Source organism: Mustela erminea, chromosome 13 (genome assembly GCF_009829155.1).
Source record: "Mustela erminea isolate mMusErm1 chromosome 13, mMusErm1.Pri, whole genome shotgun sequence".
Classification (NCBI taxonomy): Eukaryota; Metazoa; Chordata; class Mammalia; order Carnivora; family Mustelidae; genus Mustela; species Mustela erminea.
In genome coordinates, this window is record NC_045626.1 from 70,111,350 (window position 1) to 70,126,355 (window position 15,006).

Sequence of the window (15,006 nt, forward strand, 5' to 3'; positions counted from 1 at the left end):
TAGGTCCAAGAGAGTAGTTTTTAACTTGTTTCAATTGGCAGGAGTCCCTTTTTCAAAAAGCTTGTCCCTGGAAGCCCACTATATAAATTCTGATTTCCATGGGGGCGGGGTCCCGAAGACCCACCTGATGGGGACCCCCCCCCCAGGAATCCTTATGGAACCCAAAGACTCCACAGTTTGAAAACTCTTATCAGGCTGTACTGAGGCATAGGGGGTTCTTGAGGAAACTGACCAATCCATCATGATTTTCCTGTCCCCCTGGACTGACAGACCTGGAAGTAGGTGGATTGTGGTTGATAACCACTGAGACCTTGCCCGGCCTTCCTCCTCTTTCCACTTTCCCTGGAGAAAGCAACCGTTATGTAGTCAGAGGAGAAAACTGAGCTCATCATCTCTTCTTAATGGTGAACAAAGTAAGATTTGTTCATGGCAAGGTAAGGGTTGGGAGAGAGAACTTGTGATTCTAAGCTGAGACCTGCAATTACTTGATTAGCATTCTTTTCTTTAAAAGAGAAAAGTTACCAAGTTTTTTTTTTTTCCCCCAATTCTAAGAAGGATATAGCATGATACATACAGTATGGTCCTATTTATATAAGAGAGGAAAATAGATCTCACATATTTATATGGGCATATTTTTCCCATAAAAGCCTAGAAAAGGTTTGCAAGGACACTCACCTGATGCTGAGTGGTCACTCCTGGGAGGATGTGGGGACTGGGCGTGTGGCCCCAGGAATCTCACCTTCTCTACAGGGTTGTAAGTTTTGAAAGAAAAGATGTGCATGCCTGCCTTGTAGAATTGCAAAATAACTTAAAAAATAATATGTGTATGTGTTTTTTAAACTGGAAAATGTATTCCAGTCATAATATAGTCATAATCTCCCCCACCAAAGATAACCACTATTAGCTTTGGTATCTTGAGCCCCCCACCCCGCGCAGGTCGGTTTTTTTTTTTTTTAATCTGTGTTAAAAATATATACTTCTTTAAAAATCCCCAAACTGGTTTTATTAAATAGGTTTATATCCCTGCTTTCTCTTGCCTTGACCTTTCCCCATGGCATTAAAATATCCTCCAAAACACATGGTTTTTAATACCTGCCTAGTGTTCCCTGGGTGCAACCAAGCCCCCTTTGTTAAAGACACTTGGTTCTTTATGCTTAAAAACTCCTTGGAGGGTCACCGGTTGGAATAGCCAAGTGTTGTCATTGCTGTGGGTTGGCAAATGGGCCCTCGCTGACTAACCTCTGCCACGTTAACACGTGGTTTTTGGATCCGTAGCACCCCGAGCAGAAGGCAGACCGGTATTTTGTGTTATACAAACCGCCCCCTAAAGACAACATTCCCGCCCTAGTGGAGGAGTACCTGGAACGCGCCACCTTCGTAGCCAATGACCTCGACTGGCTCCTGGCCTTGCCTCACGATAAATTCTGGTGCCAGGTAACATTCTATCAAAATTAACACTAAGACAAAGCACATGACATGCCGTTGGTTGGTTGCTGTTGTTGTTTTTCTCCCCCCTAGGAGATGCTTTTTTCCCTACTTCTTACACTGGATCCTTAACAGCAAATTGTGGTTTGGATTGCTCTGTCTTGTATCACAATCTTAACGATGTTTACACAACGCCTTCCCACGTGTTTAGAAACTTGTGTTTAGCCCTCCGCTCATTCATACCTCTTTAGTCCCTCGGGGTTGGAGTGTTTGCCTTAGGCCAGGGCTGGTAGGCCTGTGAGCCCCTGCACAGTCCACCCACAAGCCCTTGCGCCTCAGTGACAAATCCTCGCTCTGATCTGTTGTCTGGCACAGGTTATCTTCGATGAAACCCTGCAGAAGTGCCTGGACTCCTATCTGCGCTATGTCCCCCGAAAGTTCGATGAGTGGGTGGCCCCGGCCCCTGAAGTTGTTGACATGCAGAAACGCCTCCATCGAAGTGTTTTCCTCACTTTCCTCCGCATGTCCACTCACAAGGAATCCAAAGTAAGCCCCTGGCCCCACGACAGGGTGCTGCCAGACACCCAGCACCTCTGTGCCAGACTCTCCCGCCCCTGGGAAGGAAGGCTCTGGAAGGCTCTGGAAGTATCGAGTTTCCTCTCCGTCTCCCCTCCGCCTTCATTTCCACCTTTAGGAAAGAAATCTGTGGCCACCCCCCTTATCTGTGAATTCACTGGGTCTGCGTTACATCCGGTGTTTTCATCAATGGGAGCTGAGGGCCCTTTGCCAGTTCACGTGTGACTGTGCCATTTTTCATGCGTCAGAGGGTGAAAACATTGATTCTGATTTGTTAAAGGAACTTTTATGTGCTTTTTAAAAACCTTTACTTTTCTCCCTCCAGTTTTAAAAATAACGTGCTCTCTAAACAACTCAAACATTGCAGAAATATTTTGTAGGTAGTGAAAGTCACCAGAAAATCCCTTTCCCCAAATATAACCACCGTTATGGTGTGTGTTCCTTCAGGGAATTATTTTCCTTTCAATATGCTTGTGTGTGTTTGAGTCCATATTTATTTTTACAATAAGATCTTGCTTTTTTTCTCCCAAAAAACTTATTGTAGTGTGGAAACTTTCAAATATATGCAAAGGCATCATGAACCCCATGTACCTACCTATCACCCAACTTCAACAATTATCAGTATTTTGCCACTTTTATTTTCTTTCTTCCCCTGAGGGTTTTTTTCCCCCCTTGGAATTTTTTTTGTTGTTGTTTTTTGGTTTTTTTTTGAAGGAGAGAGAGAGAGCATGAGAGTGCAGGGGCAGGGTAGGGGAAGGGCAGAGGGAGAGAGAGAATTTTTTTTTTTTTTAAGATTTTATTTATTTGACAGAGAGAGATCACAAGTAGGCAGAGAGGCAGACAGAGAGAGGGGGAAGCAGGCTCCCTCCGAGCAGAGAGCCCGAAGTGGGGCTCAATCCCAGTACCCTGAGATCATGACCTGAGCCGAAGGCAGAGGCTTTAACCCACTGAGCCACCCAGGCGCCCCTTAAGCAGATTCTACATCCAGCACAGAGCCTAACACAGGACTCAGTCTCACCACCCTGAGATCATGACCTGAGCCAAAATCAATAGTAGATGCTTAACTGACTGAGCCAGCCACTTAGGCACCCCTTTCCTGGAGTATTTTATTTTATTTATTTATATATTTTAAAGACTTTATCTATTTATTTGACACACAGAGAGAGATCACAAGTAGGCAGAGAGGCAGGCAGAGAGAGAGGGGTAAATAGGCTCCCTGCTGAGGAAGAGAACCCGACTCAGGGCTTGATCCCAAGACCCCAGGATCATGACCTGGGCTGAAGGCAGAGGCTTTAACCCACTGAACCACCCAGGCACCCCTCCTGGAGTATTTTAAAGCAATTCCAAACATCATAGTAATTTATCCACAAATATATATATATATTTTTAGTAAGCTCTATGCCCCATGTGGGGCTTGAACTCAAGACCCCAAGATCAAGAGTCGCATGCTCTACTGTCTGAGCCAGCCAGGCGCCCCAACCCATAAATATTTTAGAATGAATGCCCAACCGACTATTTAATAGCGTGTTTTTGCCTCTTTTTACATTAAAATGAAGAACAGCTGTTGCTTCAGGTCAATATATGAGGCTCAGACATGCCCGCAGTATGGATGGACCTTCATTTATTAGCCAGTCCCCCATTGTTCCTTGTGAGCTTGCTATTACTTTACCAAGAGTATGCTTTTGAAAGGTCTCTCATCCTCTCTCTCTGCACTGTTCCTTAGGATCACTTCATTTCCCCCTCTGCATTTGGAGAAATCCTCTACAATAACTTCTTGTTTGACATCCCAAAGATCCTGGACCTCTGCGTGCTCTTTGGAAAAGGGAACTCGCCTTTGCTCCAGAAGATGATAGGTATGTAGGGCACAGGGCCTGGAGGGCTGCACAGAGCTGGCCTCCACAGGCCAAACTAGAGCATCTAGATGAGCACAGGGGAATTCAGAACTGCAGTGGCAAATGGGGTTTGGACCTGACTTAGCAGGTATGTGTCTTTCAACTCCGAAAGACACAACTAGGTGGCCATGGGGGAGTGGAGACAATACTGGACCCCACGGTCCCTCAAGGGTCTTAGTATTAGGCCACATGTCAAACTGTTGAAGGAGTGGGCAGGTTTGCTTCTGCGGTGACAATAAGAACAGCAGTGATTGCTCACCTTTAGGTGAGCACTCGCTGGGAGCCTGGCACTCTGCCGAGCTCCTTGTATGTGATCTTAATTAATCCTCACGGCAGTCCTGGGATGTGGCTCTGTAATCATCCCTCTTTACAGACAAGGAAACTGGGGTTAAAATGTAAGGGACTTGCCCGAGAGCTCATGACTGATAAGTGGCCAAGCTGGGATTTATGTCACAGAGGCCTGACTCTCCAGCTCTTCCTCTTTGTCACTCCCTGCCTCAGGGATATTGGTCCTGCCTCAGAAGTCTCATGATTTGCATTGTTGCTGAGATCAGTTGGAGACTGAGTTCAGAGAGGACTCTTTTGGGTTGAGAAAGGAATGACTTCAGCAGTTGGATCCCATCATGAGGAAGTGGGCTGGAGGGGTCAGTCAGAGACTGAAGCTTGGTTGGGATGCTGCAGAGGGAACAACACCCTAGCGTTAGGCAGGACACCACTGTCAGCCCTCCTCACCCTGAGTTTATAGGACATAGTTTTCCCAAATGCCCAATTTCAAAGCTAACTTGTCCCTTAAAATGGTTTCTTTTCTTCCTCCTAATGAAAAAGGTAATAATAAAGGTAATACAGGTTATTTTAGAAAGTTTGGGGAGAATATAAAGTAAAAAGAAGCAGGAAAGCAATTACCAAATTCTGGCACCCATAGACAGTCATTGGGTGATAATTTCCTTCCAGTCTTTTCTCTGCGTGTTTTTGAAAACCATGTCAGAGCATAACGTATATGAAATTTCACATCCAGCCTTTTCATTGAAATGGTGTCTGGTTTCTCATTCAAATCTAATTGTTCCCTGATCATCAGTTCAATTCTTTTATTTTCCCAGAGAAAAACTCTTCATAATGTTACCTTAGACAGAGAGCATGGAGTGAGTGAGCAAAATCAGGCACGAGAGATAGTTAGCAACAACAGGAGATGGGGAAAGAGGGCAACAACAGGAGATGGGGAAGGGGAAGCTGGGGCCGGATCGGGGAGGACTCTATGCCAACCGTTAGCACTCAGGGAACAGTATCGCATGGTGGTTCAGAAGGCAGGCTCTGCCCAGTTCACACCCCAACCCTATTCCTGGCTGTGTTACTTTGTCCAGATCAGTCAACCACTGGAGCCTCAGTTTTTACATCTGAAAAATGGGAAGATGAATTCCCTACCTATCTGATAGGATGGTTGTGAGGATTAGTATAGTGCCTGGCTCGTTTTAAGCTCCGGGTTACTGTGAGCTCTTACTGGAATGAGGCCACGGGAGCTGTGGAGAGGAGCTGTCTGATGGTATAGTTAATTTGGCAGCGTGCCAGTGGGAAGGGTGGTGACAGGAGACTGAGGAGGAGGCCAGTACTTCAGCGTGGGTTTGAAGGTGAGAGCCTGGGTTGACTGAAGAGGACATCCTGGAGGTAGAATAAAGCAGGGTTTAGGGAGGTGAGCTAGAGGGAGACATCAACAATTCTAGAGAAAACTGGTGTCAGGTGCAGGAAAAGTGGAGGGTGGAGGTGGGGGGGTGCGTGTTGCAAGTGGAGGTACAGTCAGTGTTAGATCTGTGGGGTGTGAGATGCTGTGCAGATTTAGGGGGAAAGGACTTCTGCCTACAATTCCAGGTGGGCAAGGGTGGGTGAGAAAGGTCCTAGTTTTTTGAGTCACTGACTTCTTTGAGAATCAGATGAAAGTTTGTCCCTAGAAGAACATACTCCCTTATAAATTTTGAAGTGTTGTAGAATGTTTTTGTCCCACAGATTGAGAACCCTTAATTGGCTTATTTAGGAGAGTCTTTTCTTTGGCTCTTAGAGGGTGGTTCATGGAAAAGAAGGCAAACCAGGCATCAGGAGCCCCTTCATCGTGTGTGCATTGGGGGGTGTGTGTGTTGGTGTGGAGGAGGGGCCTGGAGACACACATGCGCATACACGCCCCCCACCACACACACATACAGCAGCTGTCTTTCCAGCCCTTGAGCGGAAGGCACAACAAGGGGCAGCCTCCAGTGTCTCTACCACAGAAGCTTTTGAGCCAAGCAAATCAGCTGTAGTAAGAGTGTTGACAAGGGAGAGAAGGAGGGAACAAGGGGACTGGACATTTGTCCTTTGGGCAGAAACCCAGTCCTTACCGGGTACCCTCCCACCCCCCTCAACCTTACTACACAAACACACCTTATTATTTTTTTTTTAACCTCAAGATTAGTGTACTAAATCAGGAAGTGTGATTTTGAAAGCAGGGCCTTCCAGGTAGACTCTTGGAGGTATTTTGTGAAAGCAGGAGTACGTCAGGCCTTGGCCCCATCAAGGACTACACTGATCTCTTTGGCAATCCCTTCCCTTCACCCTGCATTACTTAACTGCTTTAGTCTGAGAAGGATGCCGGCGTTGTCCCTTACTTCTTAATTGTTTCTTTAAGAGATCTCAAGTCAGATCTTCACCATCACTGGATCAGATAAAGGAGAGGAAAGGGTCAGTTGTGAAATGTTATCTGTTTTGATGCTTGTAAAACATCCCTGTTACTCAGACACAAGCACTAGAAGGATTATGAAAGAGTGCCCTACCCCGGGTCAGGTGGTTAGGGTGCAGTGGGGTCTACCGTATGGTACTGTGGGGGGAGACTGGCTCCTGACACCTGAGTCAGGAGGCACTGCCTGGAGGAGGTGACACCTGCCTTATGGTGGACTCAACTCTGGGAGGTCACTCCAGGCAAGGGGAGGGGACAGGGCTTGTTCTCTGAGGTTGAGGAGGTACAAGAGAGAATGAAGCCCAGGAAATGGAGAGAGGGTGCGTGGAGGTGCTTTCTGGGCCAGATCTCATATGGCCCTCTGTGCTCCGGTCGGGAGTTCAGACTTGACCTTGAGGATGCCATTGGCTGGGAGGGTTTTATGAGAAAGAACAGAAGTTGGTGGGGAGACAGCTCAGTCCTTGCTTGCTGTTAAGAGTAGGAGGTGGCCACAGATGGTCAGGGAGTACCTTCACAGGTTGAGGGATCAGCACCCTTCTGAAGGTGGGATACCCTTAGCAAGCTCGTGCTTGGAAAACTCTGCTTTGTGGAGTCAAGGAATGAAGGGGCATCCAAGAAATCATTAACAGAAAGTCTGGCTACATAGTGACTTGCTTCCTCACCCAGTCCCATCTGGTCTTTGATCCCATGGATTTTCAAATCCTCAAGGATGGGGCAAGGGCGTCCCTTGGTTTTCATTAAGGAAACCAAGGACAGACCTGCCCAAAGACAAAGGATGCCTAGAATTCAGCACAGCCTGACAGCCAGCCTTTGCCATTAGGATTGTGGTGGGCTGAAGAACCCTGGCCTCTTCTTCAGGGTGTTGGTATTTTGCATCAGCATGTCTCCTGGCTAGCTATGATTTTCCCTTCCTCCCGCGCCATTTGGGCAGCCGGAACACTTGGTCTCTGTTCCAGTTACCATATGCTCTAACCTACGCACTCACAGCAACAGCAGTGCTCGGAGGTAGTAAACATTTGGAAAGGAGCTTTGTTTTATAGGAACAACTGCAAATGCGTGGTAAACCTGTCTCTAGGTCCCTTCCAGGCCTCTCCCCTTGGAGGAAGGTAGGTTAATATGGCTAACATATTCAAAAACAGAGGGTAAGAGAATTTCCAGACAAATTTCTCCCTAGAGTCTCCTCACATTATTAGAGGCGTGGCCTGGCAAGAGTCCTGGATTGTAGCATCCAGGTTTCTTGAGCAAAGAGATCATATCTCCTGATTTTCCTGGATGACTAACTCCCACTTCCAAAGCCAATGCTGTCATCTAAGGCACGGTGCCCAAGTATGATCACTCCCTGGGGACGTCAGCATGAGCTGGTTTGACCAGGGCAGACCTTTTTTTTTTTTTTTTTTTCCCTCTTTCTTTCTTTCTTTCTTTTTTTTTAAATTAGAGAATGAGAGAGAATGCAAGCAGGGGCAGAAGCAGAGGGAGAAGCAGTGGGCAGGGAGCCCGATACAGAGCTCAATCCCAGGGCCCCGGGATCATGACCTGAGCCACCCAGTTGCTCCCAGAGTAGGCCTTTGATGTAATTCGCTAGGCAGAGGTGCTTAAAAGGTTAAATTGTACTGAGTAAAGTCCTCCCTCGTGCTGGGGAAGTTTCCAGGTTGGGCCAAAGCTCTGTGCCAGCAGGGCCTGGGGCCAGGACTGCTCTAGTGCAGACAGGCTTAAGAAAGGGGAGAAAGGTCACAGAACATGCTGGCAACCATTTGTAATGTGTCCTCCCCTCCCCCACCCTCTTTTCCGAATCCCTACCTTTTTTTTCTCTTTTCAGGAAACATCTTTACGCAGCAGCCCAGTTACTATAATGACCTGGATGAAACCATGCCCACCATCCTTCAGGTACCAGCTCTCATCCCTGCCCAGATCCCCTCCCCAACCCTATGGCATGGCCCTGGACTTTCTTAGAATAGCGTGGAGAAATGTTTACTCCCCACCCCTCTCTAGCCCCATCTCCAGACAGTCTCTGGTCTTGTGCCTCAGCACACCCTTTCAAATTTGCCCTTTCCCCCACTTGAACAGAACTGGAATCTAAGGGCTGTCTAGCACTCATACAAAAAGAGCTTAAATTGTGTGCTGTTTACCAACAGCCACAAGCCTCTAAGGACACCCCTTTAAGAGGCCTGTGTTGCTCAAATAAGAGTTTTAAAAGTCTATAAAACTATTTTAGAATATAATAATGTACATTGTAGAAAATTTAGAAAATATAAACAACCAATAAAAAACAAAAACTCGAAGATTAACCCATCATCCCACCACCAAGAGACTCTACTATTCACGATATCATTTAGGGTAGTTATGTGCTAGCTTCCTTACAGATGGTACAGTGAATTCAGGACTTATGTGATTTTACGATGAGCTGTTTTCTTCACACCATTGATTTGTTTTTTATTTCAATATATTTCCATAAATTGCCATCTCCAGAGGATCCAAAACATATATTGTTGAAAGTGTATCTTAAATGTTCATTACCATATACTTGCCCAGCATATTCATTCAGATAATTTCTGAATAATTTGATAAATTCTGATAATTTCTGGGAGCTTTTCATAAATGTTTTATTTGTTTGTTTGTTTGTTTTTTAGTTTTACTTAAGTAAAATAAAATATTTTTTTATTTGAGCCCCCACCATGGGACTTAAACTCACAACCCCAAGATCAAGAGCCATAAGCTCTTCCGAACTGAGCCAGCCACGTGCCCCTCTACATTTTGTGTTTTTAATCCTCCCCACAATCCTGTAAGAAGAATAACCCCTATCATCCCGATTTTATTGTTTCCACTCTAACCCTGTGTCCTGGCATTCTCTCAGCTGGTTTCTTGGAAACACTGGCCCATACTCGAAAGATTCCAAGGCAGCTTCCAGATCTCCCATCCCCGATTGCAGGTCAGGGGTCCTAGCTGCTGGTTCGACAGGATGTAGGAGGACCCCTTCTTGTGTTTCACAGGTTTTCAGCAATATCCTCCAGCACTGTGGTTTGCAAGGGGATGGGGCCAGCGCCACGCCCCAGAAACTCGAGGAGAGGGGCCGGTTGACCCCCAGCGACATGCCTCTCCTGGTGAGGTTGCCCTTCAGCCCAGCCTGGTTTGGGCCAGCAGAGGACCCCAAAGCTCCTTCCCCTGCTTGTGACCCTTTTCCCCAACTCCAGAAGCAGCTAGTCCCATCACATAGGCTTAGAGCATTTTAGCAGGCTTTGTATTTTTCCCTGGGAGCTTCTTTATGAGGCAGTGGAAGGAACAGGGAACTAGAGTTCTGAGAGGGAGGTTCAGTCTTCACGTAGCTCAGCACAATGAGCTCATTCGTGTTATTCATCGAGCCCTGTGTTGGGTCCACAAATTTGTACTGAGGAGGCTCCAGCAGGTGCTGAGCCTTCAGGGTAATGCAGCAGGGCAGAAGCAGGCATGGGACTTGCAGTCTAAGCCAGAGGTAAATAAGGAACACAGACCTGTGTCAGGCCTTACGCTAAACACTGGCAATAGAGCAAGAAAGAGGCAGCCATCGGCTGCCCTCTTGGAACTCACAACCTCGTGGGAAAATGGGCATTAAACAGGTATTTCAGAAGGAGGCACACCAAGTTCTATGGGAACAAATCATTTTACCTGCTGAAACCTCAGTTTCCTAATCTGTACGATAGAGATCCGAACAGCTGCTCAGCCTACCTTTCAGAGTGGTCAAGAGACTCCAGAACACATGTAAGAATGTACTCCGTGTTCTGTATTGACTTGATATTCTTGTCGTCAGTGGGATGTACCTTCTGTGTAGGAGCACAGGCGTTGTCTTCAGGTCTTTCAGCTCAGAAGAGAGAACTGTATTACGCTAGAATTAGAAGTAACCCCAGATCATTGGGTGAGTGCCCATCGGAGCTAAGGTAGCAAGACCTGAGGTAGGAAGGTTGAGTAACTGGTCCAGATCGTGCTTCTAGAGACGGACCAGCCAGTCTTCACACAGATCTCCAATGATCTCCCCCCCCGCCGCCTCCCTGCCCACCCAAGGCAGCTGCCTTTTGGCTCCCACTAGTTTTGTCAACTTTGTCTCATACCCACCACAGAGCTGTGTATGGGGGTGGAGGAAAATAATGCAGTGTTTTCTTTTGGCAACAGGAATTAAAAGACATTGTTCTCTACCTTTGTGATACCTGCACAACGCTCTGGGCCTTTCTGGATATCTTCCCCTTGGCTTGCCAAACCTTCCAGAAACACGACTTCTGTTACAGGTACAGCGATAATTCCAACTCCTCAAGTAGAGGTGCTAGTTGACATCCTCATTCAGCAGATATTTACTGGGTACTTAGAATGTGCCAGGCGTTCTTCCAGCCTGCAGATACAGTAGTGAAGAAGACAGGTAAGGCTCCTGCTTGTGTGGAACCTGCATTTTATCTTTTTTTTTCTCCTAAAACTTTTAAAAATTTATTTGAGAGAGAGAGCAAGAGCAAGCACGAGCAGGGGGTAGGAGCAGAGAGAGAGGGAGAAGCAGACTCTTTGCTGAGCAGGGAGCCTGATGCAGGCCTTGATCATAGGACCCTATGATCATGACCTGAGCAGAAGGTACACACTTAGCGACTGAGCCACCCAGGTGCCATGGAACCTGCATTTTAGAAGCATTCCCCCTTTTTTTTTTTTTTAATAAGATTTTATTTATTTATTTGACAGAGAGAGCAAGAGACACAAGCAGGCAGAGCAGCAGAGGGAGAGGGAGAAGCAGGATCCCCACTGAGCAGGGAGCCCAATGTGGGGCTTGATCCCAGGACCCTGGGATCATGACCTGAGCCGAAGGCAGTCGCTTAACCAACTGAGCCACCCAGGCGCCCCAAGAGTTCCCATTTTTGGCTAAGAACTAGATAAGGGAGAAAAAAAACCCAAGTTCAGTTCCTTGTTTTCAAAGCCCCTCTCATGGGCAGGCACAAAGGGTAACAGATCATAAGAAGTGGTCTGAGGTGGGCGTCTGGGGGGCTCAAATGGTTAAGCGTCTGCCTTTGGCTTGAGTCATGATCCCAGGGTCCTGGGATCGAGTCCCCGCATTGGGCACCCTGCTCAGCGGGGAGCCTGCTTCTTCCTCTCTCTCTGCCTGCTGCTCCCCCTGCTTGTGCTCTCTCTTGCTCTTTCTCTCTCCCTATCAAATAAATAAATAAAATCTTAAAAAAAAAAAATGGGTCTGAGGACTTCACCATCTGGTCTCGAGCAGAGCACACTCAAAGAAACAAGCAGATAAGCTCACATGTGGGGCTGGCTGCTGTGGCCATATTATGAAGCACTCTGGGAACACAGAGGAGGGAGGCAAAATTCCACCTGGTGAAGTAAGAGGTTTCATGATGGCCTTTAAGTGAGAATGGACAGGAACCTTCCAGATGGAAGGATTACTCCAGCAGGCAGAACGAGGGTAAGAAACCCCAGAGGGTGTCCAGGGAGAGCCAGGGAGTAGAGTGGGATGAGGCAGGGCCCAGAGCAGCAGGAAAAGGAGCAGCTAACAAGAGACACTCTGGAGAGGTTGGTAAAAGCTGGATTGTGAGGATCCCTGACGTCACTGGCAGGGAGTGGGGCCTCTATTCTTTAGGCAATAGGGAGCCACTGGGAGCTTTTATCCAAAGGAGTTATAGAAAGATCCTGCCAGGATGAGGAAAGATGTAGGGAGAGAGACCCTCCTTGCACACTTAGCTTCATAGGCATCTGTCTGTTCCTTGTGCAGCGAGAAAGGGGTGCACAGGCCTGGGCTGGTAACCTGCATGTTGCCTGGGAACGATGTGGGGGTAGTGCTGGCCTGTTCTCAGTGGCCTCTGGCTGTTACTCTTGCCAGACATCTCCCCAGCGTTTGCAGGAGCTCCTGGGAGCTGCCCAACTCTGTGCGCTCAGCCACCAGTCCATTCAGTCGTTTTACTCACCCACTCAACAAAACGTATCTAGCACTGACCTGTGTCAGAGAGGGCAGCTGGTGTTCTGACCCCTCCTGGGTCCCCTCAGCTCGAGAAGGTCGCACGTGAGGACTAATCAGCCTCCCAGAGGTTGTTAGAATAAAGCACCAGTCAGCTTGAAGAAAGGTGTTAGGATAGGCCTGTGGCAATCCCCACTCCCCGTTTTTTAAGATTTTATTTATTTATTTGACAGAGGCACAGCGAGGGAGGGAACACAAGCAGGGGGAGTGGGAGAGGGAGAAGCAGGCTTCCAGCTGAGCAGGAAGACCTGATGCGGGGCTTGATCCCTGGATCCTGGGATCATGACCTGAGCAGAAGGCAGAGGCTTAACAACCATGCCACCCAGGTGCTCTGCCATCCCCTTTTTGAAAAGGTATCTTTTCTCATGGTTAAAATGGCAAATGCTCATAGGAAATTTGGGAAATCTCCAAAGGTAAAAAATTAAAATCACTATGAGGGATCATGCTATTTTTAGGATTTTGTATCCTGCTTATCTTCACTTACATAGGCATTTTTTTTTTAAGTAAACTACCCCTAGTGTGGTGTTCAAACTCACAACCCCACGATCAAGAATCACATGCTCTACCGACTGAGCTATCCAGGTGCCCCCATAGGCATTTTCCTGTTTTGTTAAAGCATCTTCCCAAACATGGTAACAGATTGCTTTTGAAAGGGTCTGTGTAAACAGAGGGTAATTTTTGGAAGAACTGACTTTCCTGCAGGGAACAGTAAAGGCCGGGGAGCGGCTCTACCCATGTCAGAGTGAGGAGGGAGGAAGAAAGGAAAACAGGGTTGACTACAAGTGACACTGCCTTTGACCCACAAACAGCTCCAGGCTGGCCCAGAGTGTTCTCACTGTGTTGGAGGCCAGGAACGCCCGGTGAGCAAACGCAGCCATCTCAGTGCCTGCAACTTTCTAGAAGGGTCTACAGCCACCAAACAGCTCTGTGGCTAATCCTCTCAGGACAACCTCCTTCCTCCCAGATATCCTCAAGTATATCTGAGTAACTCTTTGTCACGTAATTTTATGAAAAAGTAATACATTCACGTGGCTCAAAACTCAAAATATATAATGAGGGAGGGGCACCTGGCTCAGTCAGTAGAGCATGAAACTCTTGATCTCTAGGTCATGAGTTCAAGCCCCACATTTGGCGTAGAGCTTACTTAAAATAAGTAAAACCAATAATAATAAAAGTAAAGTGTATATATGAATACATAAAATGCAGTCTACCTCTTCCCCTTCCCCAGTCCCGTTTTCACACACCACCATTGTTGTTAGGGATTTTTGGTGGCATTTTCCAGAGATACACATATTACATATTACCCCCATCATCCTTTCATTTATTTATTTTTTGAAGATTTTATTTATTTTTTGGAGAGCACAAGCAGGGGTGGAGGCAGAGGGAGAGAGAGAATCTCAAGGAGACTCCCTGCTGGGCGCAAAGCCCTGTGTGGGGCTCGACCCCACACTCCTGCAAATGAGACCTGAGCTGAAACCAAGAGTCAGATGCTTAACGGACTGAGCCACCCAGGTGCCCACCCCCACCCCCTGCCTTTTAAATTAACTGCTGACCTATTATGAGTACTATATGTACTGTTTGCATTTTATTTAATTAAATAATTCATTTGTTCAGTGATAGAAGTTTATTTCTCACAGTTCTAGAGGCTGGATACATTTTATTTTTCAAATTAATGTGTGTCAGGACACAAAACAACCTCCATCTTTGGTGCAGCTGGATAGAATTCTGTTGTACTGTATGGAACACCAGACCCCATAGACTGACCTTCAGATTTTTTTCAGTTGTTTGCTATTCCAGAAAAATGTTACAAAGAATAGCTGCACATACATCATTTTGTACCTTTGCAAGTACATCTGAGGAATATATTCCTAGAAGTAGAATCACAAGAACAGATGGTTTGTATATTTTAAATTCTCCTTGATCTCGCCAAATGGCCCCCCAAAAGGGTTGTACCAGTTTACCCTCCCACCAGCCATGTATCCTGGCAACACCTGAATCTGCTTGGGCCAGACTGCCCCCTCTGTCTTTTTCTGGGTGCCATGCCGTGGGCCTAGAAACCCTGCCTCTTTGGGCCCAGTTACCCTCTGCTGCGTACGGGACTACACTAGCGTAGAAGCTGCCAGAATCCAGCCAGTGGGTAGTAAAGTGTTTGCAGAGTGCCTGCCGCAAATTCAGCAGCGGTTCTAGGCCCTGAGGTTACAGTTCTGGCTTCGGGAAGCCTAAGATGTTCAGAGGAAGAATTTGACCACAGAAGAGAGGTGGCTACATTTTAAGTTGTAAGGGTAACATATATCGGGTGCTGGGCACCTAGTTCCGGGAAGGAGTTATCACATGGGTGAGCATCACCAGGAAGCATGTGGCTGGGACAGGGAGTTGGAATCTGAGTTGGGAAGAGGGTAGGTGTGATGTAGCTGAGGTGAGAAGCAAGGTTGGCTGCTCCGTGCCAGCTA

The 15,006-nt window shown here is 47.1% G+C and overlaps 1 protein-coding gene across 8 annotated transcripts in view; it reads left to right on the forward strand.

Moving 5' to 3' along the window:
• Positions 1-15,006, forward strand: part of ASCC2 (activating signal cointegrator 1 complex subunit 2) — a 40,910-nt gene that overhangs the window by 8,181 nt on the left and 17,723 nt on the right. For 4 of the 8 annotated variants that reach the window (XM_032309290.1, XM_032309291.1, XM_032309292.1 and 1 more), the window contains 6 exons: positions 1,276-1,434; positions 1,801-1,971; positions 3,725-3,854; positions 8,408-8,475; positions 9,579-9,689; positions 10,732-10,844. In XM_032309290.1, the coding sequence (XP_032165181.1) occupies positions 1,276-1,434; positions 1,801-1,971; positions 3,725-3,854; positions 8,408-8,475; positions 9,579-9,689; positions 10,732-10,844 (752 nt within the window). The remainder of the gene's footprint in view (positions 1-1,275; positions 1,435-1,800; positions 1,972-3,724; positions 3,855-8,407; positions 8,476-9,578; positions 9,690-10,731; positions 10,845-15,006) is intronic. The other 4 variants (XM_032309296.1, XM_032309297.1, XM_032309298.1 and 1 more) reach the window with 2 other exon arrangements.